Here is a 12,558-nt window from a genome sequence, read left to right as displayed (position 1 = left end):
TGTTCCAACAGTAATATGTGTAATGAAAGATATGATATGCAAGCCATAATTAATTAACCAGCATGCCCGACAGTCCTTCTGCTAGTCAGCATAGCTTCTGAGATCACTGAGAAGACTTGACAGCAGTTCATACTTATCAACAGGATGCCCTACTATGCTTGTATTGATACTGCAACACTTGTAAACAGCACAATGTTCAATCATTACAAAGCATATAGGCAGGTCATATTAGTGCAAGTTTTTGAAGGTAACAATAAGCACATAAATACAATTTGACTAGGCTCTGTGTCCAAGTTTACAAAAAGGCAAGCTCTTGTGACCAAGTTACTGTTATACGGTTTCACGTACTGCAACACATAATACAGTACTTTGTTTCCAAGCCACCACATTAAGGTGGCATTTCATTAATCCTTTCTTAGCTCCTTGAATCACCACTTAAGTATTCCAGCAAATATGTGATGGTAGCATTTTTACTGCTACTTTGACAGTTGCTTCAATGTAAGGTCATTGTTTGAAGGACAGCAAATTGAAAAATGCAGCATCTTACATTTTTTTGAGGTCTGTGATTTCTCTTTTACTATCATTCTAAAGGGTTACAGCTATTATTACTATAGGTATCCCAGAGCTTAATTTGTTTAAATATTTACCCACTTCCTGCCACTAAAATGGAAAAAGTCATGATACAGTGCTTAACTATTCACACACACATGTAAAACTTTTTATTTTCCTCTGTTAATGGTGATTTACTTAACATGTTAACTTGCTTCTCAGTTTCTCCACTGCTGCATTCTTTATACCAAAGTAGTCAGCTTTAGTTAAAAATGTATGCTTACTGGCATAGCTGTACATAAATGTTGTGCATATAGAATTATTGAAAAATGCCAAAGTTCCTTCAAGAATTGACACACTCCTTTTTGGTCACAATTAATTGCCAACATGATAAGTTTGAGGTAGCCTCACAAATGCAAAGTAGGGGTCAAATGTTTTTTAGGTGGTAAAAAATGGTTAAGCTGCATTAGTTTGCAAGTACAAGTTGCCTAAACAGTGAAGGTTGGACGGTTGGACTGTGCGCTGCTATTTGGCAGTACCAAAGAAATCTTGGAACACTCGGGAACACACTGAAATGGTGGTGCCTTCCACGGAATATATTCCTTAAAAATGTTTAAAGGACCCAATATGAATAGAAAAGTAAGGGCAATATTTATGTCCTCCTTTAACTCATCTATTCCCCCTCAGCGAGGGTGATGCTAATGGTTATGTCCCACCAGATGTGCTATGCCACCTGGCTTCATCTTTATTATTACTTTCTTTCCTTGACTTGCTGATGGCACCATCTACTTCCAGTAAGTGGCACCAGCCATAACCATAAGAACAATTTCCACTGGATTCGAGAATCTCTGTTACAATGAGGTATGGCAGCCACCAATATCGAAAAATTGGAGGTCCCACCAGGGATCCTTCATTGGAAGCTGGCAAGTACCCTTCAAGATAAGTATCTGACAAAACTGCCTGAGAGTGGCAATGGGACAGCTGGATCACGTCAACCACCACTTCCTCACCAGCCTAAGATTCCTTGCAGACCTAGAAGGGCATGAGTGCTTAATTCAAGGTCAAAACTGACAAGGTGCGATCGTGGTGATACTGGCACATGTGCCTGAAATTTAAGGTTTCGGCGAGCTTGAGCTGATGACAGCCATGTCCTTCAGGAAGTATGTCACTCTTAACGGGACACTAAAGCCAAATACTAAGTCGACGTGCGCTGTTTAAATACTACCTTCCCAGAAACCTCGCAAGGCTTGTTTCATGCCAAGAAAAGACTTAGTTTACGAGAAAATTGTATCTGAAGGGCCTGAATACCTTCTTCGAAATTCAAATTTCCCGCCACCTTACCAAGGGAGTGGTGACGTTGCATACACCATCACCGCTCTTTGCTGCCGTCGGTGAGTAAAACGGCACCCGACAGATGGCGGCACCGAGCCAAGACAGAGCGGTGGATTTGCCGCAGCAACTGCTTTTTGGTCAAGTGGCATAGACCGTTCGGGCATCCCACGACATCACATGGAAGTTGAATTCTCTGCTACTTGTAGTTTGAGCGAGTTTCGCAAGCCAGCACAACCAGCGCAGCACTACGTGATCAGGAAAGTACTGAAACGCCAAAGTGTGGGCGCAGCAGAGACGAGTGAAAACGAAACCTTTCGACCGCCCGCGTCGTCAATGGTAATTTCAATGAGTTCTTTTTTATAAAGATGAAATAGAACTGGACAAGTAGCATTTTATTTCATGTTATAATACAATACGAGGATGTTTTTTCTAACGAGTAGTTGAGTACCAGTGACAGAATTTAACTGAGGAGTGCTTTCGTCATCGGGCAAGTGCTTGAATGTCCCTGCGGAGTCTCTAATCATGTCCTGTATTTGCCTCGATTTCTCGATTATTAAGGCTCTGTTCACATTAATATTGACGCCTTAGAGATTGTCAAGCACTAATCTATCACTTTAGCTTGACTTAGTATTTGCCTTTAGTGTCCCTTTAACAGAAGTTGTGGGTGTCGCTTCAGCCCGTTTTGTTGAACAATATAAGAAGTAATTGCATGAAGAAGTGCATTTTACTAAGAAATTATAAACAGTCATGCAAACTTCATGCTTGTATATCTCAACAATCAGCCAATGACTGCCATCTTTGGGCTGCTGCTGCCTTATAAGAGTTGAAAACCAGCTGGCAGCTCCACCAAAATGGGTGACAAATAGCCCCTGCTCAAAAACAAGGGGAGCTATCTTTGTGTTCTACTTGTGAGCTCCATGTGCCACGCACGACTATAAAAATTGGCCAAAATATTCACAGCTCTGCCTGCAGAACAGATTATATTCACCAAACTCAAAGGGTGCTGCAAGGCCCGCCTTATTTTTGCAAGTTGTAGAATTAAATCTTGTATATATAACAAATGTTTTTTTTTCTTATATTTATAAAACTCAACTTCCCGAGGTGGCTCCCAAAAAGTGTCTCAGTTTCACTGGCAGCACACAGCCAAACACCTTTCTTAATTTAATCTAGTTTTCAACAAGAAAACTACACTTTGCAATAGCACTGCTGCAGTGACGGGCCGCAGCATCATGCTCACTTACATTTCTGTCCACTCCATTCTTAACCAATAGGACACTGTCTACCAGCCTGCGTGTGTGACCACATATTGTTAAGGCCACATACTTTGTTTTGGCAACACTAGCAAGTAGCATTGAAACCTCATGCAAACTCTGCAAACTCAGAGTGGTGAACTTCATTACTTAAAATACATGGTTGCATGGCATATTATCTTATGGTGTAAATATGAAAATTGAACTTGAAATTGTTACATAGTGACCTACTGTGCTTAGTGCAAAAAATAAACATAAATGACCGTGGTTTTGTTGCAACAGACAAAAGGATATAACTAACAATAAAGCCACACATGCACACCTAACAGTTAAATATGCAAAAAAAAAAAAGGCTCGCTCTAAACTAAATAATATGCAATTTCACACAGAAATTCTAAGAGGGAATGACCATTCATCACGAGTCGAAGCATCCTGGCTGAAATCTTTGAGAAAGCAGCTATTTCAAATAAATACACATCTGTGTTACCAGCTATATATATATATATATATATAAAGGCAAGCATATAAACTCACTATTGTCTCAATTTCACAAGAAGCAAGAATAAAATAAAGGAAAACCAGATAAAAGATTACACATATGACTGAGCAACACAGTATAGGGTAAGTGCAGTTTTTTTTTTTTTTGATAGGGCAGGGGGTCATGCATGATACCTAAACACAGTAGCAGCGCCACTCTAGTTTCTCGTCTCAACGATGAGCCATGCCTAATTAGCTTGCTGCCAGCTTTAGTGATGCTTGGGTTGGGTGGCAAGCTTGCCATGCTATTATGCATTAGAGCACTCAGGTTTAACTTTTCCTATTACTATTGTTATCCTGTGTGCGGTCCTATTGGAAAGATTTAATTTTGAGCAGATACCATGACTTTTGCTATGCTTTATTGGGAAACACAAAGCAATCACCAGCAGGGATATCTTGAACAACCCTGTTGGTGCAGCTGTTGTCAAGTGCACTTAAGTGCTGTTTGCAGATTGTATTAGCACAGTTAAAAAAAAAAAAAACTGCATGTGGTGTTACTTTAAGGGCACACCAGTCAGCACTCCTAGCCACTCAATGGAAGCTATCCTGTGTTACTGTTTCCAAAGCAGGCCTATTTTCTCTTGCCTTCACCTGACTACTCCACATTACACTGTGGAGATGCAAGGATGCATGGGGACCCTACATCATGGAGGTGCTCCTATGTTTTGTCTTGCTACACTGCAAATCCACACTCCCAATCACCATGTCTCCATGTACCAGCTCCCATAAAGTTTCTTGCAACCAAAAATGGAAGTGCTTCCACAGTAACTGTCAAGCTGAGTGTTTCAGTATATTATGTGGGCGAAAATGTCAAATGTATGAATATTTTTAAGGCCCCTTTAATGCTAATGTGTGCTTCCACAGTCGGTAAGAAGATATCCAGCAGCTTGTACAGAAGTTATTTCATCAACATTTCAGTCCTTTTCTTGTAACCTTTTATCAGAAAAGTAAATGACAAAACCACACTTGGTGTAAACCAAGGAGTTGACTCTTTTGCTGCTACAACTACCAAAATATAGCATTCTCTCTCAGGTCTTTAGAGGGCACATACCATGCCAACAATACCTTGTGCCACATAAATTAGTGCAGGACCCTGTCAGGAAATGTGCCCAGTCTTAAAAATAGACTTTGCATAGTTTTCAAGCCTCACATACAGATGCTTTATGCGTTTATGAATGCACAAATATGGCACAGAGATCCCACCAGGTGTTTACAGAAAAAAATGTGGAGCTCTGCAAGACTGTAGCTGAGCGAACGGCTACCTTTACCAATACACAGTCTTAAAGCTTTCACAGAGAGGCATATCATGAAGCTATTAGTTAGGCTTGCAAAAAAGAGGAGCAATTGTATGATGTCCAAACTAGCATAAGGGCCGTCCATTTCCATGTTGCCACTAGCATACACACAGACATGTGCATGTTAATCATAGCAGACTGGGAGAAGAGAAATGAAGCGTGACACTTTATCTACAACCATGTGTTAGCTACCTTGTTCCTATACATGGCCTGTTCCAACATTTGGCGACCAACATACACTAGTTTCTGCTAGCATTATTTATGCCAAAACATGTCTAGCACACAAAAATTAACTGTTAACAGTAGGTGCTGTTAGCTTTACCCTTTAGTGGCAATACCAGATTAAGAGGCTAACAGTGTATTTACCATTGTGAAAGTAATTTCATTACAACAGACTGTTGTGAAGTGCATGACATATTTTAATTACAGTATGTACAGCATAAGCATCATTTAAAGCTCTGATAAGACAAGTGAAGCAGATACACTGTACTTACCCACAACAAAGCGACATAAAACTCATCATAGGCTTAAAGCCAAGCACAAATTTCAAAGCTCACTGCATTCCATTGTAGCTACAGTGTTCAGGGGCATCAGCAATGGAAATCCTACATTCACTTTGTACAAATGTTAGGCAGGTGTGTCATGTACCTTGAATTTTTTGTTGGTTTGCTGATGCTTGTGTGTACATTTTATGCTGCCTACAGATGTGATACATGTTGATTTATCTACTGTATAAAATTGCTGTCACATGTTGATTCTGCTACGAAGACGTTGGTCAATTAAACTCTTATGTGGACAAGGGTACTGCAACAGTCTGTATAGGAAGATAATCTATTCAAGGCCACTTTCTCAACGTATTATCTGGTAGACCATGAAAGAAGAACAGGAAAAAAAAAAAACTGCCATGATGGCTCAGTGGCTATGGTAATTTGCTGCTTTACACAAGGCTGTGGATTCAATTCCCAGGCTTGTTTGAAGCATTCTGACGGAGGCAAACCATGAAAATGCCTGTGTACTAAGTTTTTGGTGCTCGATAAAGAAAGCCCTCACATGGTAGAAGTTAAATTTGCAGCCTTCCAATTAGTGCTTCCAAGCATAACTTTTGGAGGCTAAAACCAATAAACTCTGGCTGACACTAAGTGAAAGACAGATTATAAGATGTGCTAAGGTGTTAATATCTTGCATTGTTACATTAAATTCGCCAAACATGCTTCCTATTTTTGTTCCAGTGCCATGCAATGCTTAAACAAGTAACATGCTTGAAATGTTTGAGGACCTTCATGTGTCTGTGGTACAAACATAAAAATGCCTGTGTACTAAGTACTAAGTGCCTACTAAGGCTGTCTAAAGAAAAGAGTCGCTATTATGACCAGTCAAAAGTTTGTGGCTGCTACTTTATGCTGCTACAAGTGCCTTATGCCTTTTGTGTGAAGGTGTTTCGCATAACATGAACCAAGTTTTATGTAGGAAAAAATACACCAGAAAACATTGCGTATTATATAACATTCAAACCAATACAGCACTGCACGGAGCCAACTTGTTATTAGGGCATTTTCTTGTTCTACTTACTTAGTTTATTAGAAAAAATTTCGTAACATTTTGTCTAAAATTTCTGTGTGCTATTTTTGTACAAGAAAATTGTGCATAATCATACGGAGCATCAAATTCAAGTGTATGCACCACACACAGTTCTTTTCACATTAAAAGGAAACGTGTGATGTTTTGGAAAATACCACATAAATGCACAAACGTGTGGTGGCTGTAACATTCACACCAGCTGATGTGCTAGTACAAGTTTGAAAACTACCTTGCACATTCCTAATACATCCTAAGAATTTATCACTGACGTATTAAAATTAGTGCTATACTCACATAATGAAACATGCCAATTTAGGGCAAACTAATGCCATACTTTTATTCCCAATGTCTCTCGTTCGTGTGATATTGGTGTAATTTTTGCTCATGCACTTAGGTCAGAGCTCACACTGCCGGTAGTGATAAGGTTCAAAGTAGCATGGCATCACACATTTCAGTGATTGCATCTATGGGGTGTTCAACTTCCCAGTTTCATTCTGTAAGTATAGTTCAAATTATTGCTACCATCTTAAGACTGCTCATATCCTTTGTTAACAATGTTTTAACAGCTATGATGCTGTGATAGTTTATGGAATTAAAGCTCAAGAAAAAGTAAACATATATGTTCCACATGAAAAATGGTGCTAATGCCTAAAAACACACAGAATGCCCATACAAACTGCACATTGTGAGTACACCTCATAGTAGCACTATATTATAAAAATAAACATGCTTTTCCCACAAAAAGAATCAGCCTCATGGGTCATAATATAATAATATAATAATAGCCTCCAATTTCAATGGTACCCATTCTGTAAAAGCATGCCATCAAGCAAAAGTACAGAGCAATGAAACAGTGCCCGTCAACAATGGTAGGTGAAACCGCTACCCGATGTTACTGCCAGAGAACTTGTCTGTGAATTACATGTCTGGAGCAGTTCACATACTAACATGATCACACTTACTTCTTCCACTACAAGTTTCAAACTTTTTTTCTCTTTTGCATTCACCGGATTACATATTAGTGTAGTAACCATACCAGTCATATGTACACTTAGCAATGGGTATACAGTTTCCATCAACAGACACCAAAAACAGTGTGTGTAGATAGAAAACAAAAAGTTTATCTTGCATTGACTCCACAGCAAGAAAGCATGAAGATATCACCCAAATATGCATACACACAAAGGAAAAACAAAACATGCCACAAGTATGTTTTCAAATACAGTGTCTGCTAATAAGGCTGCCTTTCTAAAAAATTTGTGATGATACTCTCTTTTTAGTCGTTATGAAGGCAAAATATAATTAAAGAAATACTTATTCTCCCCAGTACTAGATTGCCAAGCACATCTAAAGAGGCTAGATGTACAGTCTAACGTCCTCACTGGTCAACAAATACAGACATTGTAATGGCTGTCATTTGTGACTGCAGCTTGCCTTGCTGTGCAGTCAGCTTGTGTAGTTTAGTGCAGTGAACTCTCTGCCTTAACCAATGAAGTGATCCATACATTGTAGAGCAGTACACAGATGCAATAAACATATGCTGAATTCAGTAAGCATTGCCAATAAAGTGGACACTGTTTATGTAGCAAGTGTAGCAGGCTCATGCCACATCAAAGACAGCTAACAGCAGCAATCAATGAGAGCTACAATTAGTCATTTTGTTAAAAACCCAATTAAACATCTTTCATGTAAAATAAACTGCTTGAGTCATTGCATATGAAGGACTTGAAAAGTATTGACATAGCAAATGGAAAAACTGTAAAGTATGTGCTGATAGAGCCTCTTCCAGCAAAGTAAACCTAGTGCAACTCAAATGGGCCAGAAGACGGGAGTGAAGATAAGCATGACTACAAAAACCGTCAGGACACTTACGAAATCATAAATTGCTTTAATATGCTCTTCTGTTTTGTTGCATTGGTGGCCATACAGTAGCATTGCAGGCTTGCTACACTGCACAAAGCACAGCATGCAGAATAGAATGATTGGACAACCTGAATGTCTCCACCTTGCTCCACTGAGCGAATTCTAGGTGGCCACAGAAACCACACTTGCAGTGGCCATCAGTCACGTAGAGCTGCGAGGCGTCGGGTGAGGGCATCCTCAGCGGCCTTTGAGCGACCTGTGGAAGCAGCAATGGTATCAGCTGGTGTTACGCCTGCCTGGTTGAGCTGGTCGATCATTTCGAGGCCACTCTCCTCAGCAACCTGCTGGATCAGCTGGTCTACCTGGGCTGTAGGTGCAGTTGTAGTTGTGGCTGTGCCCATGGCGTCTTCAAGCACTGAGCTTCGAACGTCCAGATCCTCAAACTGCTGCTCAAACTTCTCCATGACAGCTGATACCTTCTGCAAGTCCATTGAGTTGATGGCCTTGTCAAGTGCTTTTACCACACCACCCATGCTCTTGGTGACCTGCAGAGTAGCAAGTTTGAGAAAATAAGCTTTGTTTATTGTGATAATAGTGCAACATGTACGATGGACACTAGCCTGCTAATGCAGTTTTCTTATGACAGGAAATGATAAAACTTCAATAATTGCACATTAAGTGCAATATATGCTATACAGCAGATATATACGAGAGTAGTTTACTATTAGTCAGGACACAGTTATAAAAGATAATGAATACATCCTCATGAAGAAAATGTGAAAGCAAGGAACACTGATACAGAAAAAGTAAGATTAATAAAAAATAAATTCTGGGGTTTTACGTGCCAAAACCACGATATGATTATGAGGCACGTCGTAGTGGAGGACTCTGGCTTAATTTTGACCACCTTCAGTTCTTTATTGTGCACCCAATGCATGGTACACGGGTGTTTTTGCATTTTTACCCATCGAAATGCGGCCGTGGTGGCTGGGATTCAGTCCCGCAACCTCTGGTTTAGCAGCGCAACACCAAAGTCACTACGCCCCCATGGGGGGTGTAAAATGATTGGTAAGGGAATTTTGGGTAAAAGCCAGACTAGTAACATGTCCACCGATATGAAATGATAAGGCTGAGGTACATCTTGGTGAAAACAGCTAAAGGTCACAGAGGCAATGGAAGACATGACGATGGCCTAGGTGAGCCAATAGTGGTCTGCTTCGCCTGCCAAATCTTCCTGCAGTGCATCAGCACAAAAATACAGTAGTTTACAATAAAGTAGTTGTGTGTGTTGTGCAGACTAAAAAGACAACCATCCACAAAATCTTGTCAACATCAAAGCAATGGAGGAAACAGAACATCTTGAAAGGGGACTGCTGTTCTAACACCAAGGAACTTTTGAAAGCTACAACGGAAGGCTCAGAAAGGGTGCAAAATATGCTAGAACAAGCAGAACTAAGCTTATGAACAACACTGAAGAACAATGAACAATACTTTTTCCCTAATGAACTTCCACAGCAGCAAACAAGGCAACCATAGCAAACGACAAGAGCTGGGTCGAGGTGAAAGGCCTGTGTCCTTTAATGCTTTTTAAGAGGTTTGTATCTTGTGCTTTATGCGACATGTTTCTAGCCTCTGCATCAAGATGCCACAGCAATATGCAGTCATAACATGGTTGTGGTCAGGATCAATCAAGGTTGGTGTGAAGACCTATAATACTCTCAACAATGATTGTTTTTTTGTATATCAACTATAAGATGCAGGTACTTAGACAATGCTTACAGCCACATTTTTAAAGGGCCCCATACTAGGCCTCGTTCAGAATTCTGGTTACCGTACATTGGAATCTGTAGCACGCCATTCCAGGACTGTGCTACTACAAAAAAATTTTGAAAATGATTTAGTAATAGAAGTAACACAAGCAAATGAAATGCCCCAAAGTGACAGTGTGAGAAAGCAAGCTACTTTCTCCATAGCAGAGGATATCTCCAATTCACTCGATCAGTGTCCAGCAGCGACAGTTCTCTTCTGGACACCGGTCATGTGAAGCAAACTGGTCGTGTTCAGGAACAAATGAATCTGACGATAGTTTCGGCTTCATATGACGACGCCTGACAGTTGCTACGGGCATCCATTTAAATTACCAAATTCTTGCTGCTTAATCAACAGACACAATCTATGTACACAAGGCTGCATCATGTTCTCATCTCTCAAAAGTAGCACTGGAATGCTACCAGGCATTAAGGTGGCATGCACTCAGAATTAAGTGATAATTCAAATTAACGAGACCACTCTGACGGTATTCATGTTAACGGAAAGACAGATGTTTGACTGTTAAAATAAAAAAGAAAAAGAGAAGCTTGCAGGCGAGGGTCATTCTAGCTGTCAATGTATCCGACATCCACATGCACGCATTTTGACAATTATAAAACTGTGCTTATTCCCAAATTGTGTTCTTAACGATACTCAATGCGTGCTGAAAGTGGCATCCTCAAGAATGATCATTCCTGAATGTACTCACGCACATGACGAGCAAAAAATTCGGACACCACAGCGGGGACAGATACGTAATATATGCTTGTCCTTGAGCTATTGTTCTCTTGGTCTGCTCCTCAGTTTAACCATTGAAGGTGGCAAATTATTTATGACCATTTAGAAGTCGTTCTATAGAAGTGAACTTTACAATGATCAGGGTCACGAAAGGCTACCTCGAACAGCTTGTTGGCGTTTAACTGTGGTAAGAACGACAATCATAACAAATAAGAATGGTATACATACGCTCCCCTCTTGCATCAGGCCATACCAAAAGCTGTTTCGATAACTTCGATGCTTTACACTTCAACAGTATACCTCGCTTCTTACCTGCTTCATAGCCATGGCACTCTTGATCTTGGAGCTCACAGCGTCTACTTTGGAAGCCATGCGCAGGTAATTGATGCTTTCGTTCTTCTTGCGGATGGCGTTCTCAGCATAGATTCGCGCACCTTCGACGTTGCCCTGTTGCAAGGCCTTCTTGATCTTTGCTTTCTGCAATCGCTCATCTTTCTCGGCTTTTTTGGAGAGTCGTTCGAGCTGTTTGCAGCTGAATCGCAACTGAAATAGCATGTCATCCATAACGTACCGTTACAGTGGGCGTGTCGTGAATGCGTCAGCTGTCACGCGTCTATGAGATCTCGGGACGACGTGTTTACCTATGGTCCAGCAGGTCCTAAAGACCTGTCAACGACTTTCTTCCAATCGCACTATGTATACCTACCGAACGGCACTGCCCTGACTCGCTCTCGACTGTTCCTACAGTTCCTATTCGCCCATTCGCCAGACGTATCCAGACGTAGAGACGAAGCCGAGTAATCTAGCCGAGTATGGCCAAGTGGCAGGCAAAATCCTGTTATATAATCCGGTTACAGCCAGTCGCTTCCTAATTTTAAATACATGAAGTGAACAACACACTTGAAGAAAATTCAGTTTCATTGATCATTTTGATCATAGATTATTATGCTAACTTTAAGGTTTCGCTTGTCTCACAACATACTAACAGCTTCAGCGACATCGGCAACTCTACTTGCGCTACAAGAATCTAGACTATATAAGCTGTAATGTACTCCGCCAACCCTGCCTTCGTTGCCTCCGCGTGAGGCACCTGCGGTTAGCAGCCGCAATGGGGCGCTACTGCAACTAGCGCGTTTTTTCAGCGAACTCTATCACGGAGGAAGGAAACTAAGGAGAGGCCCTACCCCCTCCGCGCGCTAGGAGAAAAGTGTGGCGGAAATGACGTAGTAGGTTCTCATTTTTTTGCTGCTTTTTTAATTTTTTTGTTGTTTGGCCACGCCTTTTGGGCCACAATGGCGGCGTTGTTATAATTTTGAGCGCTAACACGTGTTGCTCTGGTAGGTTTCGGGCCGTGGCAAAGGCGCTGAGTGGGCGGGTTTGCGTTAGTCACCGTGTCTTGTTGCGCTGTGTTACCTGCACCGTGCTCTGCCAGATGTTGCGCGAGCGCGCGCGCTCCGCGCGCGACACCACGCGCAGCGCGGCGTGGTTTCGCGAAAGATGTAAACAAGAGAGGAGGGTGGCCCAAAAGGCGGAGCATCGCCATGAGCAACACCAAATTCCGGCTTCACTTTTGCTTCACAAAGAGTGACGTCAGGGCCTCTCCTTAG

The 12,558-nt window shown here is 41.2% G+C and overlaps 1 protein-coding gene across 2 annotated transcripts; it reads right to left on the bottom strand.

Moving 5' to 3' along the window:
• Nucleotides 1-5,361: 5,361 nt before the first annotated feature.
• On the bottom strand, nt 5,362-11,738 carry LOC126548125 (charged multivesicular body protein 1a-like). Of its 2 annotated transcripts, XM_055063263.2 has the most exons (3): nt 11,264-11,738; nt 8,767-8,949; nt 5,362-8,660 (listed from the first exon to the last, which is right to left on the bottom strand). In XM_055063263.2, exons 1-3 carry the CDS (start codon nt 11,513-11,515, stop codon nt 8,487-8,489), a joined length of 609 nt encoding a protein of 202 aa, XP_054919238.1. In that variant the 5' UTR covers nt 11,516-11,738; the 3' UTR covers nt 5,362-8,486. The 2 variants fall into 2 exon arrangements, with proteins under 2 accessions (XP_054919238.1, XP_050052196.1); XM_050196239.3 differs by having other exon boundaries at nt 8,415-8,949; nt 11,264-11,737.
• Nucleotides 11,739-12,558: the final 820 nt, after the last annotated feature.

This window comes from Dermacentor andersoni, chromosome 1 (genome assembly GCF_023375885.2).
Source record: "Dermacentor andersoni chromosome 1, qqDerAnde1_hic_scaffold, whole genome shotgun sequence".
Classification (NCBI taxonomy): domain Eukaryota; kingdom Metazoa; phylum Arthropoda; class Arachnida; order Ixodida; family Ixodidae; genus Dermacentor; species Dermacentor andersoni.
The sequence above is the reverse complement of the archived record's forward strand: the minus strand, read 5'-3'. Positions and strand labels throughout refer to the sequence as shown.

What these genes read in the sequence shown, in the direction of transcription:
- LOC126548125 (XM_055063263.2), bottom strand. Translation starts at nt 11,515, where the DNA reads ATGGATGACATGCTATTTCAGTTGCGATTCAGCTGCAAACAGCTCGAA. An exon ending in GTGCCATGGCTATGAAGCAG is followed by an intron (nt 8,950 to 11,263) that starts GTAAGAAGCGAG and finishes GCTACTCTGCAG; the next exon opens with GTCACCAAGAGCATGGGTGG. An exon ending in CAACTGCACCTACAGCCCAG is followed by an intron (nt 8,661 to 8,766) that starts GTAGACCAGCTG and finishes CTGCTTCCACAG; the next exon opens with GTCGCTCAAAGGCCGCTGAG.